The sequence below is a fragment of the Argentina anserina genome, chromosome 1, assembly GCF_933775445.1.
Source record: "Argentina anserina chromosome 1, drPotAnse1.1, whole genome shotgun sequence".
Taxonomy (NCBI): Eukaryota; Viridiplantae; Streptophyta; class Magnoliopsida; order Rosales; family Rosaceae; genus Argentina; species Argentina anserina.
Genome location: NC_065872.1, coordinates 4,636,467 through 4,662,553, shown reverse-complemented (window position 1 = coordinate 4,662,553; position 26,087 = coordinate 4,636,467). Strand labels below are relative to the sequence as shown.

At 37.8% G+C, this 26,087-nt stretch overlaps 3 protein-coding genes and 1 pseudogene across 4 annotated transcripts; all 4 read right to left on the bottom strand.

Moving 5' to 3' along the window:
• Window positions 1-557: 557 nt before the first annotated feature.
• LOC126785198 (monosaccharide-sensing protein 2-like) lies at window positions 558-3,566 on the bottom strand. The gene is made up of 5 exons (XM_050510815.1): window positions 3,479-3,566; window positions 2,811-3,377; window positions 1,707-2,581; window positions 1,142-1,329; window positions 558-993 (listed from the first exon to the last, which is right to left on the bottom strand). The coding sequence occupies exons 1-5, from the start codon at window positions 3,555-3,557 to the stop codon at window positions 558-560; spliced, it is 2,145 nt and encodes a 714-aa protein (XP_050366772.1). The 5' UTR covers window positions 3,558-3,566.
• Window positions 3,567-4,374: 808 nt separating this feature from the next.
• Window positions 4,375-7,141, bottom strand: LOC126790141 (monosaccharide-sensing protein 2-like). 2 transcript variants are annotated; one of them, XM_050516296.1, is made up of 6 exons: window positions 7,063-7,141; window positions 6,285-6,851; window positions 5,425-6,165; window positions 5,177-5,394; window positions 4,915-5,102; window positions 4,375-4,825 (listed from the first exon to the last, which is right to left on the bottom strand). In XM_050516296.1, the coding sequence occupies exons 1-6, from the start codon at window positions 7,139-7,141 to the stop codon at window positions 4,375-4,377; spliced, it is 2,244 nt and encodes a 747-aa protein (XP_050372253.1). The 2 variants fall into 2 exon arrangements, with proteins under 2 accessions (XP_050372253.1, XP_050372246.1); XM_050516289.1 differs by having other exon boundaries at window positions 5,177-6,165.
• Window positions 7,142-19,708: 12,567 nt separating this feature from the next.
• Window positions 19,709-22,382, bottom strand: LOC126785073 (plant intracellular Ras-group-related LRR protein 4-like). The gene is made up of 4 exons (XM_050510662.1): window positions 21,680-22,382; window positions 20,656-21,569; window positions 20,387-20,577; window positions 19,709-20,097 (listed from the first exon to the last, which is right to left on the bottom strand). The coding sequence occupies exons 1-3, from the start codon at window positions 22,248-22,250 to the stop codon at window positions 20,431-20,433; spliced, it is 1,632 nt and encodes a 543-aa protein (XP_050366619.1). The 5' UTR covers window positions 22,251-22,382; the 3' UTR covers window positions 19,709-20,097; window positions 20,387-20,430.
• A 1,778-nt stretch (window positions 22,383-24,160) lies between these two features.
• On the bottom strand, window positions 24,161-24,951 carry LOC126794383 (uncharacterized; annotated as a pseudogene).
• Between the last annotated feature and the right edge of the window lie 1,136 nt (window positions 24,952-26,087).

Sequence of the window (26,087 nt, the reverse complement as noted above, 5' to 3'; positions counted from 1 at the left end):
AAAATTTTCCAAGTGAAACCTACAAGACTGGACTGACTCTCTTTGGTTTCAAAATGCATGTGCAGCAGCATTAAGGTAGATGATGGATTCAAGTGCAAAGTCATTGTATTTGAGAAACAAGTGATAACCATCAGATAGATCATATATGAAAGGGATAGTAGGGAGAGGTTGAATGGTAGGGCAAGAAATCCAAGAATGCAGAATGGGATACGGCTCTCAGTGCATCGAATACCAATTTTCCGGCAACGGTAGGACAGAATCAGATATGGAGACACTATAATGAGAAAAGATTGATAATTTGATGATATGATCCAATGATCAGATAAGTCAACTGTCACCTATGTCACTGATATGTATGATTGTATGATCATATGACCAGAAAATCTGATCCCATTGACATTGTGTTGAGTGTTGACCATGTATAAACCACTAGCAAAGAAAACCATTCATAAGAAAAAAGAAACTTATTCACATTATGTATGTATTGTCGCCTTCAGACACTGTTTCCAACTTTAATAGAACGAATTACCAAAAACTAAATTTTTAGTACAGTGAACTCAGTTATCTGCAGCTGGTTTTACTCCAGCAGCAAAGAACTCAGAGATGACTTCTAAAGGCATGCCCTTAGTTTCAGGCACCCTCAAGTAAACGAAAAGCCAGGAAATGATGCATCCGACTACGTAGATCCCAAAGACACCAGCAAAGCCAATAGAGGAAAGCATGACAGGAAATGAATATGTGATGATGATGTCTCCAACCCAATAAGTGAGAGCACAAATGGCAATGCAGCGGCCACGGACACGAGTAGGGAAGATCTCTGCACAAAGAATGTTTGGTATTACCCCGAAGCCCATGACAAAGCAGCAGAGGTAGACCACTACACTACCAGTGGATATTGTTGCAGCTAAAATAGTGCCTAAGTTGACAATGCTGCCAAAAACTAGTAAAGCCAGCGCCGCTATCAGTATTGGTAATGTGGATAGCAGCAATGACCTACAAAAAGAAAGAAGAAAAGGAAATTAAGTCATTGATTTCAAGGTACTTAGATTCGGATTCAATAGTTTCAATATTAACTCACACTTCCAAAACGCAAAATGTGCTAATCTATGAAAATAAAGGTAATAATAGCAAGAGAATTTACCTTCTGCCAGCTATATCCATAAGCCACATGGAAGTAGCTATGCAAGGAAGCATGAGGAATGTTGTGATGGCACTCAAGAAGAGAGATGCGGACGCCGAATTCAGTCCTATGTTAGACAGAAGAACCGTTACTCCTGTTCGCTCATAAATCTGAGGAGTATAGTAGAGAACCCCATTTATGCCAGCAACCTGTGCAGAGAGGCAATAAGAAACAATTAATTTTCCCACAAATTTTGGATCTTTTCTATATATTGGGAACCAGAGAGGAGAAAATAAATGCACACCAGTGATCACAATATTCATTGTCTAGCAGTCATGAAAATTAGAAGCAGTTGGCTAAAAGGTTTGAAATGCCACCTTCAGGCTAGTCCTTGCTAGTTGATCGATGTTAGATAAATTTAATGAAACTAAATTTGTAACTTGATGGTGCTCTCACAAAATGTATCAATTCCTTGCACAGTTGCCACAGTATCAATCTGGTACTTGATAATTTAACGAGGAGAAACATAGCAATAAATAAATGTAGGTTCCTTACAAACTAACTACAACACAGAGTGAAATTTTACCTGCTCAAGAACTTGAAGACCTATCCCAACAACCAAAGCGCGCTTCACTCCTGGTTCCAGAAGTTCTCTCCATATTGATCCTTTGACAACAACTTCTGGTGGAGGATTCATCGTTGGACTAACCAAAGCAGCAGCCTCAATTGCTTCATGTTCTTGCCTTACACCAGAAATTGAAACAACCGACGCAGGCTGAGACCCAACTACACTCTCCTGGTGCAAATAGACTCTTTGAACCCCTCCCTTTTGCCCATCTTCGCTTACTTGCTCAGCATATTTGTAAGCAAGCTGCCAACCACCACCAATATCTATACTACAAGTACTACCTGCCTCACCAGCATTGATAATGGTACTGCCTCTAACACCTAAAACACTTCCACTGGATTTAGGCATGGCAATGTCCTTGTCCATACTTGTTGTTTGACGTGAGATCAATGGACTTCTCAAACTGTCATCATCATAAGCCCCGGATGTTTCAGACTCATGGTCTTCAACATCACTTTGGCTCTCCATGTCCCAATGCTTACTATGATGCTCCCCAGCATTAACTAAAGCACTGGCTAAAAATGGAAGCATGCTGCTGCCCTTGCTTCCTCCTCTCTCAGTGAGCTTCTCATGGACACTGTTGAAAAGAGTGACAAGAGGGTCCTTAAGAGAGATGCTGCTTTGGTTTACTGCACTACCATGGCGAGATGTCAAACTTTGTTGAGCAATTGGTTTGGCAATATATGATACTCCAACCTCACCCCCATATAACCTTATGTGATACTTCTCTTCAGTTGTTGCCTGGTTAAGCACATTGGCTGGACTGATAATGTACTCTTCAAATGATGTGTCTTCGCCAGTGTTAAGACCTTCAACTAGCAAAGCCAACTCGCCTGCACATCATAGAAGCCGCGAGTTGGCACTAATTTTAATTCCAGGTAAATCCGAAAAATATGATATAAACTTAGCTCCAATTCCACTTAGAACTTAAGAGTATTGAACTTGAATCCAAGACTACCAATGCACTATAAGACTGTCAAATATTCTGTACCAAGTAAGCATGTCATAAAATAACAATGAATTCAATCAAATGGGATAACAAATAAAGCAATATTTAGGCACCTGAAACATCTTCCCTGCCATTAAGTCTTTGCAGCACTTGTTTTGCCTGGAGGATTCGTCCCTTGCTCACAAGCCACCGTGGAGATTCAGGCAGGTAAAGTACTGTCAAAGTAAAATAAGCTAACGATGGAATGGACAATACACCTAGCATCAATCTCCAGTTTGGTGTATCCATCAGTGACATTCCAAACACCATACAATAAGACAAGAACATGCCACCAGAACCAGTGAACTGTGGAAGTGTATTCAGACTTCCTCTAATATCCGGTGGAGCTATCTCAGATATATATGCAGGAACAAGAGTAACAGCCAAACCAGTTCCGAAACCATTTAACAGCCTAGCCAAAAGTAAAACATAAACATTTGGAGACCACAACATTACCAAACCACTAACAAAGAAAAACAGTGATGACATTATGAGCATAGCTCGTTGCCCTAGCCAATCTGATGCTGGTCCAGAAAATGTTGTGATCAGTGTGGCTCCAATGAGTGATGTTGCTACAATAAGCCCTTCAAATGTCGGTATACTTTCTAAATTGAATTCCTTTTTTATATAAAGAACTGACCCTGCAACATTTATTTGAATCAAATACAGTTAAAACATGAACACTGAGGCAAAAATAAACGATCTGAAATACAAAACAAACAGAAACTATGAGACGACATGCCTGCAATGACTGAGTTATCCCATCCCTGCAGCATGTTACCAATGGCTGCAGCAACTGCTACATACACAGCTCCTCTCATTTCTTCGGAACCCCGAGAGGCTTCAGATAACAGATGCAGATGCAAGAATTTTTGAATCTATATCTTTTAGAGTTTAAGGATATGTATGCAATTTTTAATCCAAACAAAAAATGCCAGGAAATTTGAATTTTGAACAACACAGGCCAGTTTGTCACAAGCTGGTTGCAGGTCTCGAAATGTGAATGTGAAACAACGTGTCAAATTTGGGAAGGCAAAGATGAAACGTAGTAATTGGTTCTAACAGTAATCTTAATCTGTATTGGACGCCAATCTGTCATGTTTTCATGTTTGGCAAGAAATAAAATGAGTAGGCAATTTTGCTACTTAATTACCAAATTTTCACCCACAAAATATTTGATACCAAAAACAGATGTAAACATAAACGGCCTATTGATGGAGATACATTGTGGAATTTCATATAATTGGTGAATCTTCTCACCAAAGATAAATAGGTGCTGATGTAGCTCCAACTGATCTTTACACTCATGAATTCAATATCTGGATGCTGACATTTTAATCTTAATATTTAACACCCCATCTCCTGAGCACAGAAATAAAAGTATACAAGTACTCCAACTCAACGAGATAAATTGGAGTGACATTGTCCCTACCTAAAATAACTTTGAAACGGAGAGCCAAAATTCTTCTGACTAGTATGTATATCAAAGATTATATACACGAACTGTCTTTGATAACATAGCAGGGGCTAATGTTCACACAACCATTTTACAAGAATCCATTGGAATTTGGTTTTATTGTGCCTACTTTTCTCAAACCTATAAACAATATCGAAATTCAGAAAAATAAAAACAATGAATTAAGAACTAATTCTTTCTGCAATCTCAGCCTGCTTTGCACCAACAGCAAAGAACTCAGATATGACTTCTAAGGGCATTCCCTTTGTTTCAGGAACCTTTAAGAAAACAAACACCCAAGAAATGGTGCACACAACAGCATAGATGGCAAAGACTCCAGCGAGACCAATAGAAGTGAGCAAAATAGGCAGTGTGTAAGTGACAATGATGTCTCCTATCCAAAACGTGAGGGCACATATCGCAATGCAGAATCCTCGAACTCTAGTTGGGAAGATCTCTGAGCAAAGAATGTTGGGAATTGGTCCGAAACCCATGACAAAGGTGCAAAAGTAGAGCACCACACTTATGGTGGAAATTGTGGCATTTACAACAGAGCCCATGTTGACAAGTTGGCCAAAAATTAGTACTAGAAGCGTTCCTGTTAATATAGGTAATGTGCCTAGCAAGAGTGACCTGCAAGAAGAGAATTAGAATATATACTGAATCAAGAGAACAAGAGTTTCCGGAGACTATCCTCTTGCAAGAACTGATCATAGACTCACCTTCTGCCCGCGACATCCATTAGCCTCATGGCAAGGCCTATAGATGGGAGCATCAAAAGGGTTGTGAGACCACTTATGAGAATAGAAGCCGAGGTAGAACTAAGGCCCAAATTTGATAAGAGAACTGCAACTCCAGCTTGCTCAAGAATTTGAGGAGTGTAGTAAAGAACCCCATTTATGCCAGAGAACTGCAAATTGAGACAAATCTAATCAAGTTTGAGTATATATTACATTTCCTAGGCACAACAGGAAATGTAAGTACCTGCTGAAGAATTTGTATTGATACGCCTACAAACAATGCACGCTTGACTCCGGGTTCCAAAACATCAGACCAACTGGATCGTTGGACAGCACTTTCTTGATCAAGTATTGGAGGTCCATCCCCCCTCATATGATTTTTTGTAATAATAGAAGGTTGGCTAACAAGAGCAGAAGCCTGAAAATATTCACCTTCCTGAGGAGTATCACCACCACCAGCAACTGAAAGCATAGAGCCACCGCGAATTGTACCAATCATAGAGCCATGGCGAGACTGATCTAGTGCACCCTCCTGGTGCAAATACACCCTTTGGTACTCTTCTGTCTTCTTCCCATCTTTGCCAACTCGCTCCGAGTACTTATAAGCCAACTGCCAGCCACCACCAATGTCCATCCTACTAACTGCTTCACCACCAGCTCCCGGCATAAGGAGGCTATTTCGCCTCTTCATGCCACCCAAGAAGCTGGTCAAGTTGATAGATTTTCCGGGAAGCATGTCATTTGCCATACTAGCTGTATGTCTACCTGAAAGCAATGGCTTTCTAGCATTGTCCTCAAAATCAGTCCCGGCTGCGACACCATCTCCATGTTCCAAATCCCAATGATCAGCTTTGTCTTGGGTGTGCTCAGCTGGTGGTGCCACATTTAGTAAGCTCCCCATATTAGGCAAATTGAGGAGGCTGCGCATACTTGCTGTGTTCTCAGGTAAAAGCTTCTCATGAACACTACCAAATAGGTTCACAAGAGGATCCACATAAGGCGCATTTGGATTCAGCATGCTTCCTTGGCGTGACACCAAGCCGAAATTGGCTTGTCCGGTGACTGATCTCGCAATTAATGAGGCTCGTCCGTCCTCCGGTCCATATAGCCTTATTTGATCCTTCTCTAGAGCTTCTTCACGGCCATCTGGATCATTGGCCGGACCAATTATGTACTCTTCTAATGATGTATCCCCTCCAACTCCAAGACCCTCCAACAGCAAAGCCAACTCACCTGCAGCATATCAATCGATGAAGCCTGATATATTAGCACAAGGGAAAAAAACACATCAACAATGATTGTAACCCCCTAAAGTACACTACTCTAAATTCTTAAATAAAGTGTTTATGCACCTTGAACATCTTCCCTGCCACGCAGTTTTTGTAAAACCTGCTTAGCCTCGGCCATTCTCCCTTTACTAACTAACCACCTTGGAGACTCAGGCAGATAAAGCACAGTCAATGCGAAATAAACCAACGATGGGATTGAAAGAACTCCAAGCATTAATCTCCAACTGGGTGATTCCTTCAATGACATTGAAAACACCATGCAGTAGGAAAAGAACATCCCACCGGAGCCAGTAAACTGGGGGAGAGTGTTTAGTAGTCCTCTGATGTCCGGTGGGGCTGTCTCGGAAATGTAGACCGGCACAAGAGTAACAGCTAGTCCAATCCCAAAACCATCTAGCAGCCTTGCCAAGAGAAGCACATACACATTGGGTGCCCATAGCATTACCAAACCACTGAGAAAATATAGAACTGATGAGATTATCAGCATGGGACGCCTTCCAAGCGAGTCTGATACTGGCCCTGAAAATGTTGTGATCACTGTGGCTCCGATCAGTGACATTGCTACGATCAACCCTTCAATTGTTGGTTGAGTTTCCAATTTAAATTCCTTTTTAATATAAAGAACAGCCCCTGCATATACCGATGACATCAATATTTAGTGAAGTGACTGAAGTCTATGGGTTTATCATCTAAATGCATATTAATGTGCAATTATACTTGTTCATCGATCATCTGGTTTGAACTCGTTATATTGTGGTAAACCCTAGCGATGATTTCATTGATTTGTAAAAACTGAAAATGGTCTATCAGTCTATGGAAGTATTAAGGATCCAGAAGTTACCTGCAATGGTTGCATTGTCCCAACCTTGTAACAAGTTTCCAATTGCAGCAGCAATGGCTACAGGAACAGCCCCCCACATGTTTTAAACTCTGTTGAGGAAGACAGAAAGTCTCGGACTTGGTTGCATCAAAACTTCACAAGGCACATACATAGATTAGTTAGTGATCAGCAGAGTCTGTTCATAGGTACTTGTTCATCTAATGAAATGTCTAGTAAATAATTTTGCCAAAACAAACCCACTTTCTTGAATGGTAAAACTTTACCTATCAAGAACAGATAGAAACAATGGATTCTAACATCTCTGTTCCTCAGACATCTGAGAAAGAAGTGATCTTTTGAATGATATCTCCTAATATGACTCTTGAATCACACAACATCATGAAGCCCTCTTCTTACGCTGAAACAGTGGCAAGTGTTAAAACACCTAACTCCTCTAATACCGGGTAATGTTAGAAGGTGAAACAATCAATAAGACCATGTAAGTTTCCATCCATAGAGGCTAAGAAAGTAACATCCATTTAATCTAATAATTTAGTCTGTCTTAGTAGACCGATAGTATGAGCACAATTTGCCGTAACTTTGTTTGTCTTAATAGACTAGTGTTAGCACAGTTTGCCGTAACTTGAGAAAAAAAAGGTGCCGATTTTAGTGCAGTGAGAGCACAGCCGCTTGTGGCGGCCTCCGGCAGTTAAACAGTGAAGGCCTCAGTGGTGGATCCTAATAGAGGCCAGAGGGGGTTGTGCTAATGGTAACCACACGTGAGATTTTCAAACAATCTTATCCTCTTTCCAAACAAAAAAATAATCTTAATTATCCTCTGCATATTCAAAACTTTACAAACCAGAGTTGTCACATGAAAAAACATTTTCCATAATTTCGCATTTAACCCATATCTAGCATTTCGTTTTAATATTTTAGATATGCACCACAATGCGCATAATTACATAGACGAGACGAATACATATGGGCCTTACTAACATTTATGTCATTTCCCCCATTATGCTTATGTGAAATTAATTTTGCATTTTATTATATTTGCAATTTTGCTAAACAAATTTGAGTATTTGACTCTCAACCTACCTACAAATCAGCCTAACCTCTCCTGGCTCTCCACATGACTCCATTTCTTTCCTCACATAATCATGTCCTTTAACCTAAAAAGATGAAAATACATACTTACCGTACTACCCTTCCAATTTTCTTCTGTCATTTTTATTCTTTAATATATGTTAGATATTCTCACTACCAATAGGATTTCAACTACATATACTATTGAGATAATATCATGTTCTGAGAATGTAATTGGTTTTAATAGTTTTTCTGTAGAAAGTTGCTTGGTACATTCACTTTTCTATGATAAAACTCATGATTACATATTGTGCCATTTCGAAATTATGTGTGTTAAGTCTAATAGTCTATCTAACGAACTACGTGATCGAAATAATTAAACTTTGTCCAAATTAAAGCTGCTTAGCACCTTTAATCCACTTCGATTAGACTCGAGACTACTTGTGATGAATGTTTAGTATATGGTACAGCTATTGGCATCTCACTATCTATTTTGTACGTTCACCACTTCTATTTACTTCACCACACATTTTAAATTTAACATTAAATTTACTTATTTCACTTTTTTTACCAAAATTGTCCATATATAATATATCAAATTGATAAAGATAATATTTAGAGACAATCTTTCAATTAATTTACACCAATATAAAATGAATGATACAGTTTCTAAATAGAATCATAATCTGATTCATATATTTCTTCCTTAATTATATATATATATTTTCTAGGAAAAAATCTAGTATTTATCTAATATAAATTCTAAAAAAATCATAGATTAACAACTTTGAGTTGTGGAAAAAAATTTGTAGATTATCAATTTGGAGCAATGAAAAAAGATTGATTTTGGTGTTAGAATTTTTATTTGTAATGTTCACCGTGTATTATAAAAATATTATTAAATTAATAGTAATGATTTATGATTTGAATAACGAATTACGTATCAATATCGAACATAAAAAATAAAAAAATTAATCAATAAGAGAGAAATATTTTTAGATGGGGGGAATTAATATTTCATGACAAATTAAGTATTTTTTGTATACATATGATTAATTTATTATGTATTTTTAAAAATTTATGTACTTAATAGTCATTTTGTACTTGAATAATATAGTATTTTCAGTAATTTAAATCTTTGTGGAGTGAATAAAGGAGTTGGTGGGGTGGCAATAACTGCACGCTTAGCCTATTCACCGAACTACTTGTAAGTAATTAATTACGAAATACATCAATTATCTAATTATTATGGAAACACTTGTACTATACCAATTCGAACCTTAATTTAATGCATCAAGAAATCATGTACCCTGCGGGACGTGATTGGTTTGATATTAAAAATTTAAAGTACGCACGTTGCATGAAAATCATCTCAATTAATAAACTTACGAAATTGATCTCGCTGGCATACACTTACGGATTAATATATTTCCTAACAAACTCACCATACGTATGATTAAATCGCATAACTACTTTGACATGGTGCCAAATTGAGCATTCTATCCACCTATTACATTTCCAACATAATCCATATCTTTTACATATATATATAATGCAATAATATACTATTTTAGGGAAAATTATAGGGTACGCTGCTGCTGATTCCACCTATTAGCACTGTTTGATTCCACTTCTATTTTAATTTGATCCCCCAACTTCTAATCTATGTTTCAAAACAATAAAACTTGTGATCAATCTTTGAAAACAATCAAACTTCTGATATCTATATATGTCCCCAACTTCTATGTTTAAGTGAACATCGACCACCTCCATTTTCATGATTTGATCTTTGACTCCAACTAAAGCTCATGAGAGGGTTGAGTATTTTTTATTTATTTATTAAAAAAGAAGGTGAGTTTGACGGAAGAAGTGAAACAAAGTAAGGAGATGCAAAACTCAATTCCCTTTACCTGGAGAATGGCTTTTTAGAAACAAGAAGAAGCAAAATGCAATTATCGAAATGAAAAACAAAAGGTATTCAGAAGCCATAAAATCGTATTCTTATCAATTCTTTAAAACAAAAGGTATTCAGAGGCCATAAACCGTATTCTTATCTATTCTTTTTCTAGTGTACATGTTTATGGTTTTATTCATTCATCAAAGGATATGAGATCTTCGATCTTTAAAAAAAAAGGTCAAAGGATATGAGATTTAGGGAAAGACGAAGAAGAAGAACAGGGATACTCATGGTATTTTAGCTCTACATATGGTTATTTTTCAACTATTTCATAAACAAATGTTATTAATCAATTTGAATACTAAAAAATAGTTATTATTCAAAATTTATCAAGAAAATTCTAAGGTGCGTTGTTGTATAACATACAACAGCTGCATCCACCACACATTCAGATCACCACACTACGAGCATTAACATTTTTCCGCTCTATTCACCGTCCGATGAAGGTGTATGCCTGTATAGTAGACAAACCCCCATTTTAGTGACTAAGACAACAGAAGGATAGTTTCGGTCATTGCTCTAAAATGACGGCCAAATCCAAGATTTACTCGGTCCCATGCCACGTGTGAAGGTTTATGCTGAGTATTTTGGTAAATTCCTCAGCAGGACTGGAGCTATAAGTTGCCGCCATGACTCGTAAGGAAGATGCACCACCCCAGCTAGCAGTCAGCAGGTCTCTTCTCTCTAGCTCAGTAGCTTAAGCTCACTCCCTGCAACTACCTTGCTTCTTAATCACTGTCCTTATTTCCGATTCCTTTCCATTCCTCTTCACCAACATGGACCCTAGCCATTCTATCAACCTCACCAACGCTTCCCAGCCCTCATCAGCCGGACCTTCTTCTAACAGGAGGCAACGTCGGCCGAGCCAAACTCCAAGGCCTCAGCCGAAAAGGCAGAGAACCGAGGCAGCTGTGCATGTTCAATCATCCAGAACCGAGGCTCCGGTGCAGTTGAGACCACCGGTAACCGAGGTGCCGGTGCAGCCTCAACAGCCCGTTCAAGAGGCCCAGATTCCCCAGAACCCTCCCCTTCGGGCTCCGGACAATTCTAATGCTGACACAGGGCAAAGGCGCTACTTTTACCAGTTTCAAGCAAAATTGATCAAGATATATGTACAGACGACCAGTTTCAGTGATATTTCGTCCTCCTAAACCTTGTTGTTTTAATAAATTTATTTTTATTTGTTTGGTTTACTAATTTTTTATACGTAGTATACGTGACATTGTATATTTTATGATCGATTTTCAGGTCTGTTGCAGGTCGCTTAATCTCTTTTAGGAATATGCGTCACCCCATTATTTATATGCCTCTTTTACCACTAATATCTCTTCTTCCCCATATACTACTATTGTGTTAATTGATCCTGTCCCGTTCTATATATTAATTTTGTTATCAATATGTAGTATAATTTTCTACTTGCTGAATGCTGGTCATTATTTTGCAGTTCTACTTAAGTTTGGTGTCATATACATTCCATAGCCTAATGCAAAATTCATTTTTACATTACAAGTACGTAGTTGAAGATTCATGTCCGATGCGATCATGCGATCATGCGAACAACGAGGTTTTGCCACAATAAATTGAGTGCACATTGCATAATTTTCCTGATGAAAAATGTTTTAGCACCATAATATGACGCCAGATCCGGCGCCGCAATCTCACGTGACATGTCACGTCACATTGTCATGTCAGTAATTACAATAATCACAAAATGTTATTTTTGAATGAAAAGACAATCATATCTTTACTAATCAAACATTTCTAAATTATTATAAAAAAATTGTATCATTTATTTTTTCAAAATGCTTTTAAAATGTAATAAAAATACGATTTATACAAAATATGCTTGAAATATATAGATATATATGTGTATGTGTGTGCGCGGCCGATATATGTATATATGTGTGTGTGGGGTGTCTATATGGTAATTGTATTAATTAATTATATTAATCATAAATATAAATTAATTAAATAAAAAAGTCATGAATCTTGACATATTTGTCACTAGAAAGATATCATCGACATAATTGCATTAAATATGGTAGTAATTAAAATATGTATACTCTAGAAAAAATAATATTTGTTACCTTACATATCCTCTTAAATCGATTATACCCGAACAAAAGAATATTCTTTTCAAAAAGAAACCAAAAGAATCTTATTAAAAGTTTTCATCTAAATATAAATGTTGTAGTTACCTTACATCATCTGAAATTTTAAAATAAATATATTTTATACATATATATATATTTTGAAAATATATTTTGTGCATATATATATATATATATATATTTCGCGCGTGCACACACATATTTCAAGCATATTTTCATAAATTTTAATTTTTTAAATTATATTTTAGAAGTATTATTGTGATGAAAAAAAAATGATAAAAAAACAAAAATATATATATTTTTATAATAATTTAGAACCGTTGGATTAACAAAGATATGATTGTGTTTTCATTTAAATGATATTTTTATATAATTTTAATTGTTGATGTGACAATGAGACATGACATGTCTCGTATGATTGCAGCGCCGGATTTAGCGTCATATTATGACGCTTTAGCACTCATCTTTCGTTGATTTGAGTTTGCCCACCATTATGTTTTCGTGTTTGATCTTTAAGATCGGAATCATTATTTTTTGTTGTCCACATACATAGTTGTACGTGTGTAATTTTTCCAACTGACCTTCCGTTATTAAGTAGATGGATGATCAAACATCCAAATTTAAACAAATACTTCGAACGCAGTCATGAATCTGATGCTGATACATTAATGATGTCAACAACACTTTAAAGTAATAATTTACATTATCAAAAATACCATGTTTTTATAGTCGGTCGACTTACGATAAGCAATGCACAGTAACAAGATTTTTTTTTTATCAATTTCTTATTTCATCCTTTTTTTCTCGGATATTCAAGTATTGTAAGATAGAGATTGACCTAGCTAGTTCATACAATTGGTCACTAGGAAAACTGTTAAAATTAAATCAGGGAGGTTTTCGGTCATCATCTGAGAGGTGTTTTTTTTGTAATATTGCATGTAGAGTGTTGAAACCTCCTCTAGTTTTAGTGGACCCGAGCATCTTTTATCTCATGGTTTTCGGGTTAATCTATTATACATTTTACATTCGACGGTTGATAACGGATATTATTTTTCTGACCATACTCATAAAATAATATCGACCGTCGGATATGAGATGTATAATATACATTGATGTATAATATATATTGATGTATATTAGAATTTTCTATGGTTTTCTTGTAAATTTGTGGCATGATTATAACCTTGTCTAAACTTTGCCTTATTAAATAGGTGCTCATAAGGAAGAGAACACCTGAACCTAGCTAAACCAGCCTCCATAATTACCATTCTTCCAGTGCAACTCCTTTCTCTCCTTCGGCAAGCCCGAAAACCCCCACAGCCACCGTCCGAACATCGGTTGGTTCTTCTTCTGCTGCTCCAGCTGTGATGCAAAACCAGCATCAACCTCAGCCTCTTCCCAAAAGGTTGAGATCCTCAAGTGAACCGATCATGGGGACCCGAAATCGCAGCCGATCACCACCAGCTCAGCTTCGCCTCGTGAGAAGCTCGTCTGAGAATAACATCACCAGATCGGGAACACAGCCCATATTCAACTATGATCGACTACAAGGGACTTTGTCCAAGGTTCACTTGACTGAGGCAGAACATAAATAATAATTTCGATTCAACAAACTTGTCTTTTTTCTATGTTTAGGTTGTTAAAATTTTAGAGCAAACTTGCACCATGCATATATATGGTTTACACTTTACAGTGTGTTTGGATGAAGGATAGAAAATTAGAAATATGGCATTTAAGCTAATTGAGAGATTCATAACTTATAAACGTGATTTACTTTAATTTGTTTGAGATTTTCTTATAAGAATTATGAAAGAAAAATAAAAACATGAATATAAGTTCAAAATTATGAATTTCTCTAAGAAAACTGAAAGAACTGATTGTCCGGATTCCTCTCATTTCAATTCTCACCAAAATATGCGATCGTCTCTCATCCGTTGCTGTTGAGTTTTAGAGAGATCGTCTCTCATCCGTTGCTGTTGAATTTTAGAGAGCTATGAACTCAGTGAAAATATGAATGTATTTCTCACTAAAAATTACAAGGCAGCTGCTGCATATATAGCAAAAAGAAAGAGGAAAAGTCTAAACTAACGACTATAACCTACTTAGCTTTACAAGACTATGACAAAGACTAAGTACAACAGCTACTTGTCAAATCTAAGCATGTACAAAACCAAAAAGAATGGGAAAGGAGATAAGAGACGTGTAAGAAGGAGAGGAAGTCAACAACCCCATGTTGTGCATTATATGCACTAAAATGCACTCAAACGACATAGAGAGATGCAAACGACCACCTCTTGTATAACTCGGAACGACATGAACTAGAGAAAACGACAACAACAACTGCAGCCTGCAAATCATGTACCATGCCTACCCTCTGCATAATTCACTTAGACCTTGATACTTCCTTTGAAACTTCAATATTCCCCCTTAAGCTTGATCGAGAGAAGCTATTGATCCGAGCTTGGACAACATACGATCAAATTGTGCAGAGGAAAGAGCTTTCGTAAAGAGGCTAATCACATAATGACTATACAACTACAGACCCCGCAGCACTTCCCTGCACCCCTGCATCACTACCTGCACAACCCCTGAGTCCTTGCCCTACAGCTCTGTCGAGGGGCGGATCTAGCCCATGCTTGACTGGGCTGGAGCTCAAGTGAGATTTCAGCCCAGAAAAAAAAACTCAACCCTCTATTAAAAAAAGAGAGAAATTAAACCAATCGATTGCACGAGGTATCTCTCAGTCTCTCTCAAACGTCTTTCTTCTATTCTTCAGCTTTTTCCTCTACTCGACTACTCTTCTTCTAAATCGTTCAAATCTGTTGCCGCCACTCCCTACCGCTGCGCTGCAAAAGGCCCGACCGCCCAAAGCTCTCTATGCTTTCATCTACACTTCTACCGTTCTATTGTAGAACTCACATGTTTAGCTCTTCTCCAGTTCTCCTCTAAGTTTTTTTTAAAATTGAATCGGATACTGATTATGAAATTATTAGATTCTAAAATTTGGTGAGTATATGGGTTTGTTCACTTTGTTGGTTAAACTGATATTATTGGAAATTTGAAATATGATTATATTAAAATTGAGTGTTAGTGTGTTAGTCTTATTACTATCTTACTGAATGACTGAATAGATTATGATCATAGATTGAGTATTTTATTTGGTTTGTTAAGATTATAGGGAATTAGTGTTGGTATATGAGTTTGTTAGTTAAACTATCGATTTGGAATTATTGGAAATTTGGTGTTATGTTAGAGAATTGCCGAATGAGAGATTGAGTATTTATTTATTTTGCTTTGTTAGTTAGTTATGAACTTAAAATTATAGGGAATTGTAGAAATATTTAAGTTTAATTGACTTTTTATTATATGAACTTCATATACTCCATATTATAAAGTTTGAAAAAAAAAATTTTGCCTTCGACTAAAGTTGTAGTAAAATTAGCCCAAATGACATTTTTATCCCAGCTTTGCCTACTACATCAATGATTCCAATAGTTGCCTTTACTTACTTCAAGTCCTCCAGTGCCGGATCCTCATATGTCAGCTCAACCGATGCCAACTTCCGTTGCTTCAGTTCCTGTCGTGATAGCTCCTCTTGTGGTGGCTCTTCCCGTCTCGGCTGCTCTTTTGTCTACTCCTCCTACGCCAGTACGTCTTGCTTGGTCTCCGCCTCCTCTTGTGTCCGCTCCTGCAATCCCTGCTCCTCTTATGTGGACTGCTTCGTGGAAGATGCCAGAGACATTGAAGTTATTCCCCGTAGAGACGCCATTATTCCCCATGGTTAGTGAAAGGGGTAGTTCGTCAAACGCTGGTAAGGGTGACAATGATGTAAATCTCAGTGTTTATAGGGATGATCCTGCTATTAAGCCTGGGCATATGAGCTGGATATTGGCCACGCCAGAAGCTAATGTCATGGTTGAATATGAGCAGGTCCCAGTAGTTTCCCACAACGGTGGTGATTATGGCAATGTCGACGATGAAGTTGACCTGGACCTCTCACTCTGATAATGTCCTCGCCGTATAACATTAATTTATCTTCTTGTTTGTTTTAGTTTTATTGATTGGTCTTTCAGAATTTCAATGGTTTTTTTTCTGTAGTTCAACATGCATTAGTCCTTAATTTGTTTTAACCAAAAAAAAAAGTCCTTAATTTGCATTTGTGTGCGATGTAGCTCATGTAGCTGCATGCATATAACTCTATCTGTAATGAACTTATGAAGTTCTGATTTAGTTATAATTTTAGAGCGCCCCATGATAAGACTGGTTACAGATTTAGCTACTTGTAATAACATTAGTTCGTGTAGTCTAGCGTGTTGTTCTTTCGAGCTTCCTCAATCTGTGTGTTTAATTAATTTAAGTGCAGCAACTTTGGTTCCATATACCTTTGTAGCAGCAATGAACTGATGATTAAATGAAATAATTATCGAGAAATTATTATATATAATTACAAATTAAGAACGTACTTTGAGAATATTGTTATCGATCATCAGGGTGATGATGGAGGTGATATTATTATTTTCGAATATTATTTTCATTTGTTATATAAGAGATATTAGAACATAGCATACATGCATGTATATATATATATATATATATCGTACTAATCCTATAATCTGTGTGTGTACTCATCATGCACTTGAAACTAAAGAACAAAATGCCTATTCACTTTGAAAGAATTCGGACAAAAAGTTTGCATACGGTTTCAGTTTGAACAAAATGCTTATAACGTACTAATCCTATAATCTGTGTATCTAATTATGTATGGTACTCATCATTCTGTTCTTTCAAACTTTGTTTTGACCGAAACTGTCGATTGAGATTAATTGATGGAGGCTCACATGAAAAGAATGGTTAGGAACCCAGAAGTATGACTATGCATGGTAAAGCGAGTGCATGCAATCCACACGTTGATATGGAAACTTGGAAAGTATGACTCAGATTTAATCCAGATTTGGCATTTTGCTTAACAGATGACCAGCATATAGTGTTGTATGTTACATTGAATTTTGAAACGAAGAAAGCGTTACTTCTGTGTTTTAATTACTTCTGCTACTTCCTGTGTTACGATAAATATTCCTTCTCACTCCCTAATTTTTCATTATCTCCTCGAAAATATCTAGTTAGTTTACAACTCTACCCCTATGAGCTCTCGTTCACTGGCAAATCCAAAGTTTACTTTACTGTTATATATCAATAATCACTTTGTAATTTTTGTTCATCATTTTGCTCTTTTAATTCAATTTAATCACAAAAAAATGCTCCGGTTCACAACCTAAACTTAGTAAGTGAAAATCTGGATATGGTACTATATCGATCAACGAGATTTTGGCGATAAATTGTTGCGCTTTTTGTCATCATTCTAGATTGATTGAATTTGTTGACATGTGTTATTTTGTGAACTCATTATATGTTGTAGTCGTTTATAAGTTAATTCGTATATTCTCACGAACTTTTTAGTTAAACGATCTAGAAGTCAAATAACCTATAAACAAAACACGTGCGCCAAAAGAATGTAAATATATATTAATTTCAATCATTAAGAAAAAAACAACATGCTTAACTAGTGAGACACGTACGTAGATGATGATTGATGAGTTAAGTACGTTTCGAATTCTCGATCTTCAATAATATCAACTGAATGTAAATAATTAGTTATATCCACTTATGTGATTTCCCATATCATTTCACCTATTTCTTTAATTAAGGTTTCATGAAAATGAAGTCAGCTTTTTAGATCTAAAAGTCTTTCAGCGCTCTAAGAAAACCAAAACGCCCTAGGGTTGGAAAAAAGCTTAAGTCTTCGTCCGACGGCGCGTCCTTTGACGTGACTATCAGACGGGAGTTTGCAGCGGATCAGTTGGTGACCTAGCTTGGCGGTTGTGGGCGGTGGATCAAGAGAGGATCATGGCAAACAGATAATATAATAGCATTGATGTTAGTATTCTGGATGGAGGATCTTGTAGATATTTGCTTCTTTAATTGATCTTGTTCATAATGTTGACAGTTACCAAACAAATGAAACAGACAAGCCACGATAACACTTTAGTTTTGAAATTTTACCCCAAAAACATATAATATTAACTCTAACATATTAAAACCATACATTCTCAAGTGCCCCAATGATGGCAATGGGATTATTTTAACCTCAGCAGCCATATGAATTTCAAGTTAGAGAAAATATTTGAAGTAGGAAAGAGTGAATACGTCTTTCTGTAACAATCTTGATAACATAAGACGAATAGATGAGAAAAATATGACATAGACAACCTCAAGTGTGCGCCAAAGATAGCATTTGAGATCATTCTGACCTCTTTGATCTAGAAAAATGTCCTCCTCATGCCTCTTTCTCTCACAATCTTCTTGTGAAAGATATGACATATACCTAGAAATAGAAGTTGTGAATATAACTTCTGGGTCATTATGTGAAGTTGAAGAAATATCTGAGATGGGTCTCTTGGTTTAAAGTTCCAAGATAAGATTTTCTATGAATTGGCCACAGCTGCTTCACATGGGCAGAGAGCTAAGCCAGAACTAGCCAAAACCCCCCTTAAATCGAATTAAATAGACTTGAACCCCTTTGGTCGTTTGACTCATGCATAGGTTGGGTGCAGGATATTGCATTGTAGAGCTGTTGTTCCCTTATATCTCAACAAAGCCAACAAGAGTATATGTTATGTAACATGCACTAAAGCCGCCACCACCTCATCTTCTAAATTGACAAATGCCAGATTCTACTAGTATTGCCGAAATGCCAACCACCCACCTGAGAAATCTATCGGGTCACCACCCCCGCCGCCGGTCCACCACCGGTCCTTTCCATGCTTGGTAGGTCTCATATGCTTTGCTTGAGTCGACCTTCCTAGAAGCTGGGTTCTCAAAATTTCCAACCTAGATGGATGAGCTGTAAAGAAGTGAGTGAGGAAATGCATGTGATGGCCTTGATGGGGTTGCTAATTTTTAGTTGGGATTGGATTGCCTTTTTCTTAATTTGTAGGGGATTAACACTCTAGGGGTTTTGTTTCTGTCTCAACATTTGAGCAGAAACAAGTCTTGTGCTAGTTTGTTGAGTGTACCCATCTAAACGGATGGAAACTTCCATGTGCTTTTTGTTAAAGCACTTGGACTATAAGCACAGTGCCATGCTTTGAGGGATACACTTCAACTGTTCTTGTCGAATGCTCGATTGCCCCGAATAGCCTTTCACTCTTCTGGGAACCGGTTAGAGGAGCTTGAAAGCCGGTGTCGAGTTTAGGGTGTAAGCCTCTAAGGTGATGTGAGATGGTACTGATCTTGGCTGCTTGACCAGTACATTTAAGGCAGTAACTGAAGCAGTGATAATTTAGAGGGGTTTTATTCAGATAAGAGATTCAAGTCAACTAGCTATTAAGAATCAGAAAACCACCTGGATTTTCAGAAGCAGTATTGCAGGGGATATTCTAACGTCTGGAATAGAAGCTTAGATCAGAGATCCCTTCACCATATTGATAGGTCAAGGGTTCTGGTACCAAGATCCCATCAAAGTCAACTCTATAAATATTTACCAGACAACATCAATGAGGTAGGTTCTATTTCGATGCAAAACAAATTCTATTACAAGTGGTAGAGAGGGGGATACAATGAGATTTTATCATGAACAAGGGAGGTGATATACAGAGTACAGTGTCTTTCCTTTTCTCCTATACGCCGGCTGAATTGTACGCCTCATTTGACTCGAAGGACAATTGGAATACAGATGGATGAAAACAAAAATGTAACAATAACAGGGGAGACAACGATATACAATTTGGTATGCAAGAGTCAATGGAGCAATTTTCGAAACCCACCCAAACCATAAGAGCATGAGGGTTGATTTAGTCTCTGAAATCATCTAGCCTGCTAACAGCTGGTTGCCTGGTATACCTGTTAGAAAAACAATGATAACAAAAATGTATGAGTGGTGAGGAATGTTACTACAGGTCTACAACCACATCAAACTGGACAAAACAGCTATGATAACTTCAAGTCTTCAACCATACAGGCTCACCGAGCCAGAATAACTATGTCCCAAAGTGAGGAAGGGGTGGTGCTACCACGGAAGTTTGAAAGTGATACCAATCACAGTTATCAACTTATACTGGATATATATGTGTATGAATGATAAGTTTATAGCATATAAGTGAACTAGAAAAGCATTGATTCAACTGCTTACTTGATTGAAATTGTCATGTCACTTATCAGCAATTCTGTAATCAATCAGGCTTTCACATAATCTACATCATTCCGCTTTCTTTTGTTTGACTTTGAGCCGAAGCAGATTTGAGCCCAACTCTTTTTTTGCTTAGTTGGTTGTACTTTAACTTCTCTCTTCTCGACAAGCTCTGCCATGTATTGGACAACAGCCTAGGATGTTGCACAAAGAAACCATTATTAGCTTGTAGACCAAAGCTACACAAAGTAAACACAGCTTAGGAAACTTACTTGAGCTCCCTTCTCAGCTATACTTCTAGGAGGCACTTCAAGAGGGTTTTCCTCTACACGTAGAACACGTAGTCGTGTGAGCATCCTGAAAGAGTCCGGAAGAACCCGTATCTGATTATTGCTGATATCCAACTCTTCAAGCATCTCGAGGTTCCCAATGGACCTTGGCAGCGACCGCATATCAGCAAAATTATTTCCTACATTCATCTTGACCAGTGAGGTGGCAAAACATAAGCTCTCAGGCACCGACTCAAGCTCATTGAAACTCACATTCAGTTCCCTCAAGCTCAGTAGGGATGACATGGTCGTGGGCAGCTGCTTGATGTTATTGTAACGCACGGACAAAATCTCCAGTGTCTCAATCTTTCCCACAGCTTCTGGAAGTGCTTTAAGCTTGTTATAATCAGCACGGAGCTCTCTGAGTTTCGTGCAATGACCAATGCTATGCGGAATCTCATCAATCTCATTGGTCTCGACATTCAATATCTTAAGACTAGCAAGCGACCCAACTGTGTCAGGAAGCACAGCGAGCCTATTCGAGCTCAAGTCCAGCTCCTCAAGCCGCACCAATCGACCAAATGTAGCCGGCAGGGACGCCAAATTATTCGCCCTAAGGTCAAGATGGACAAGGCTAAACAGATCTCCAATAGTGTCCGGCAGCTCAGCCAGCCTGTTGGAATGCAAATCCAATTTCGTCAGGGACAAAAGTCCCCCAATGGTGGATGGCAGGACCAAAAGCCGATTTTCGGACAAATCAAGAGTGAGCAAACTTGAAAGCTTCCCTATCGAATCCGGCAGCCACTCAATTTGGTCATTCAGCTTGTTTTGAAGATTAACCTCCTTAGTTCCTTTCTTGGCCAAGACTTCGATTAGACTCGCTAGCTTAATTAGACTCAATTTCTCACCCTCTTGACCTAATCCAATCACAAATCAAAGCCATATTGCATAATTAACCACAGCACTAAAACTCTAAAATCAAATCCAAAACTCATATGTGAAATTACAGGATTAGACACACACACACCTCCAGATGAAGCAAGAGCGAGGCCGGACTTGAGAGACGAGTCGGCAATCTGCGGCGTGGCCGGCCCAGGCCCAATTCCGTCGGCGTAGAAGCTCTTCTTGGCCTTGCTGGTCACGTAACTGTCGTCTCTGCTCACCATAGCCTTCACCTTACCGACTTGTCTGTCGGAGCGGTACACGTAAGCCGAATCCGGCGGCGGAGGCTTCACCACCGCCTTGGGAATGGAATTCGACGACGACGACGAGACGCAGGTGGAGGCGCGCTGGATGTAGTCGTCGAACAACTGGTGGAGGTGTTCAAGATCGAGCAACTTCAAGGCCTCCTGCTTCTGCTCGCGGCTGTGGAAGTAGACCATGTTCTTCTGCATCTCCTGCAGCACCATGAAGAGCTCTTCGGAGACGTTGTGGCTCTTGGTCTGCTTAGCAATGGCGTCGAGCCTGGCCTGGTCCTCCTTGTCCACATTCTCAATCAGCGCCTCCGCCGCCTCCACCTCGTCGACGGTCGGCCGCGGAGGGAGGGATCTGTGGATTCTCATAATCTCCTCCACCACTTGGTCCACCGACTCCGCCATTGGAGTCTGGAAAAGGGCAGAGGGGAGTGAGTGTCAGTGGAGGAGTGAGTAGGGGTAGTTAGGTAAATTCAAACTCGGTGGTGCTGGTGGCGGCGGCTCCTCTCAGAAATCCAGCTATTTCGCCATGTCCTTCTCTCTCTCTCTCTCTAATCCTTGTTTGGCGGATTTCAGAATTTCAGTTTATGATTTTTGATCTGGGGATTTTATAATTTCGTTTTTGCCAGGAAAATAATGATATATATATATATTTTTTTTGATCAATTAATGATATTTATTTTGGGGGTGTGCATATGCCATATATATCGCGTGAAACGATTGCGACTTATTGATGACTGATCGGTTATCAAACGAAAACGGGGTTGAGATCTAGTCATCTCTATCACTGCGAATTACGAAACTGCCACCCCGTGATGCTGTCTGTGTAAACGCCGTTTAGGCTGTTCACCAGTTGTACACTTGTCGACGTGGGGCCCATGGGTTTTGGGGGTTGCGCGGGTAAAACTAGGGGAGGGTGAATTTGTTTGTGTTGGAATTCAGTAGTGGTGAGTTGTTACTTGCTTGCTTTTAATGAAACTGAATTTACCATGACTAGTTTGGGTCACGTCAGTTTATGATAATGAGAATTTTGTTGGTAAAAAGAAATTTTTTTTTTTTTACTCTAGCTCCAAATTATGTCCATCTATGGATTGTATGCGGATATCTAGCCATCTAGTCAGAAAACCGGCCAATGCCATTGAGGTTTAGTTTGGTTACGAGGTGTTATTGAAAAAATCTGTGTTTAATTAACAGTATTTTTTAAAAACTCATTTTTATAATTTTTATAATTTGTCTAAAAATTATATTGGAGTTCGTGAATTTATGAAATAAGTTGATTCATCAAACATCTTAGTCAGATTATTTGATAATTTAAAGTCATAATCTGGATCAAACTCAGTCTGATAAATTCCAACTATAAGGGTTAATTATTTATTTGTTCTGTGGGTAAATATGATTTCTTTTTGTGTTGCAAAGGTTGAGATGTGGTGGATCAGATATGTGGGTACGAAATTTTATCGTCAGACCATGAAGGTATGAGATTGGCATGCAAGTTACGTGACTATAGCATTAATCCCCTACATTCTAAAAAAAGTTAAAGTACATAAACAAAAATTACATAGTGCTTTGTAAATTAAAAAAAAAACGCATTTTGTTATACAACTCTTCCGTGAGGTGAGAGTAGGGGTCGACTACCGGTCTGACTCTGGACTAACAACAGTGAGCCCACATCGGTAGCAGTAATAGCAATATCTGAGTGTCCACATTGGGATGGGTGACACGTGTGTCTGTTGTTTTCCCAGTGGATCATGGTCGACGTCCAACGGTATTCAGCTAGCATCACTGCTCCCACCATAACTGTTCTCCTCTACGACCTTTTTCTTTTCTTTTCTTTTTTGCCTAATTTCCTTTTTTAATTTTTAGAGAGATGGAATTCTAATAACGAGAGAGAGAGAGAGAGAGAGAGAGAGCTTATGAATCTCCCTTCCTCACATGATATGCTTTCTAATGTCCAATGTGGCCCTTTGCCTTTCTCCTCACCAACCAACCCATGCCCAGATTTCCTGATATCCTCACTTACTATCATGCACAAACAAATGATTGTTCAATTTGCGATAATAATTCCGGTTATGAGTATTTATCATGTTTATCTCGATAATACTAACTCGTTAAATTTGTAGACATATGACAACCCATTAATGACTTTTACTTAACATAAGACCATTTAAGAATGTACATATATATTTTTTTTAAGACGAAGAATTGATCATTTTGGATGCAATATTATGAGAGTTACTCTTTAACAATTTGTGCAAAGTTGCAGGTCTTGTGAAGTAGTGATGGAGAAAATGATCGAGTTTGCGAGGACGTACATACTACCAGTGAACATTTCCATTGACACAGGTATCAGTAATACAATCAACATAAGCATATATATGGTTCAACATGACCAAGCAAGGGATCACGTAGCTTTCTCCATGAATTAGAACTTGCATGATATATTGCAACCTGCCGTTCGCATTTTTTGTAGAAAAACACCTTGTAGTCATTGGTTTTAGGATCAAATTTCGACAAAAACTGCTGATAGAAAACCTATGTGCCAAAATATCGATTCTCCTGGTTTTGGAATTAGCTTGAATTCTCTCAACGAAAAATTCACTAGCGCAAGTACATCCCCGTGAGCACGAGAATATTCACGCAGGCAATATATCCCTTTACGTGGACCAAAAATCGTTATATCTTCATACCAATAATTCGGAAACTTCTTTTCTTGCTCTAAATTATCTGAAATCTTTACCCCATCAAAAGAAACAATATCATATGTGGTTTCATCTAAATTGACCAAGCTGAAGTAAGTTTCTTTCCGTTCAATTGGCAACTCATACCTATAACGACTTAATTCCAATGTGAGAGCAAACAAGTAAGCACGAGTAATCTTGTTCTGTCTGCTGTGGAAGTGTAGGTGTTTGGTCACAAAACTTTTGGGTGCCCAGTTAGAGCATACCAAGATTGTGTAGACACAATGAAATCTCTTCAAACATTTTACACACAATCTACAAAGAATTCCTGACAACACATCGTCGGTACTCTTGCCATATGTAATTAGTCTGATCAGAAATCTAACATGAAGAAATAACAAATGAAAATCACCAGATGAATTCCTCATCCTTGAATGTGAGCATTAGTAAAATCAAACATGTGTGTGCATGGCAAATCTAATAACTATTCTCAAATCCGACATTCAAATGGTGAGAATTATTTGGAGATGATATGCAAAGCCTATGTGATGAAATCATGAATTGAGAAAATGAAAAGCAATACCTCGAATTTGATTGGTCGTTTCTATCAGTGCAAAACTAAACTGGAGATTCAGAAGAAGCAAACACTGGTAAATAACCACCACTTATTAAAAAAAATTATATAACATAACACACATATATCAAAATATATTTTCTAGATCAAATCGAATATGACTGATTGGTAGTAGTAATTAAATTTTATCTTCAATATCTTTGCTCAACTTGATGATCCAGAAATCCGATCCGGCGTTTTTAATTATGGGTGGGCACGGGACGGGGCTCATCCCACGTCCCGTCCCACTCTTTTGAATCGGGACGGGATCAGGACGGGACGAGGGTTTTTAAGAATGCATCCCACTCGGGGTTAATCCCGGTTGGGACAGGACGAGACAAATCCTACCTTCTTATGAAGTTAAATAAAAACTTATATTTTTACTTTTTCATAAAAAAGTAACATTTAATAATGAATTTTTTTTAAAAAAATGCATATTATGTTCAAAATATTATAATTTACCATTATTATTTGAGTTGATATAATTTTGGAGTCATTAAGAATATAAATTAGTTTCATTTTGATACAAATATATAAAAAAATTTAAGTTTTCATTAAAGGTGGGACGAGACGGGATGAAGCGGGATATAAATTATTCGTCCCGCGTCTCATCCCACAATTATGAAACGGGACGGGACGAACGTTTTTAGACCTTCGTCCCGTCCCGTCTCTATAAATTTCGGGACGGGATCAAAACGAGATCGGGATTTCCGTTTTTTATACCCACCCCTATTTTTAATAATCCTCTCTTCTTCTTCTTGACTGATCGGTAAATCAATGAGTTTTTTTAAAACCAAAGTTAGGGTGAATTCAGTCTACATTTTAATTAATTCTTACCGACCTTTACTTTCATTATAAAAAAGAAAAAAAGGTAAATAGTCTCTCCCGCGTTTAAAAAGGGAAAGAAGCGCTGTACCTAAAAAAAAAAAGGGAAAGAAGCGAGAGAGAGAG

Excerpts from the sequence above, each read along its gene's own strand:
- LOC126790141 (XM_050516289.1), bottom strand. The coding sequence starts at position 7,141 with ATGTGGGGGGCTGTTCCTGTAGCCATTGCTGCTGCAATTGGAAACTTG. Across the intron at positions 6,852-7,062 it reads GGACAATGCAACCATTGCAG|GGGCTGTTCTTTATATTAAA; the intron begins GTAACTTCTGGA and ends CGGTATATGCAG. Across the intron at positions 6,166-6,284 it reads TGGCAGGGAAGATGTTCAAG|GTGAGTTGGCTTTGCTGTTG; the intron begins GTGCATAAACAC and ends GATATGCTGCAG.
- LOC126785198 (XM_050510815.1), bottom strand. The coding sequence starts at position 3,557 with ATGAGAGGAGCTGTGTATGTAGCAGTTGCTGCAGCCATTGGTAACATG. Across the intron at positions 3,378-3,478 it reads GGATAACTCAGTCATTGCAG|GGTCAGTTCTTTATATAAAA; the intron begins GCATGTCGTCTC and ends TAAATGTTGCAG. Across the intron at positions 1,330-1,706 it reads GTCTTCAAGTTCTTGAGCAG|GTTGCTGGCATAAATGGGGT; the intron begins GTAAAATTTCAC and ends CTCTCTGCACAG.
- LOC126785073 (XM_050510662.1), bottom strand. The coding sequence starts at position 22,250 with ATGGCGGAGTCGGTGGACCAAGTGGTGGAGGAGATTATGAGAATCCAC. Across the intron at positions 21,570-21,679 it reads CGCTCTTGCTTCATCTGGAG|GTCAAGAGGGTGAGAAATTG; the intron begins GTGTGTGTGTGT and ends TGATTGGATTAG. Across the intron at positions 20,578-20,655 it reads TAGCTGAGAAGGGAGCTCAA|GCTGTTGTCCAATACATGGC; the intron begins GTAAGTTTCCTA and ends GCAACATCCTAG.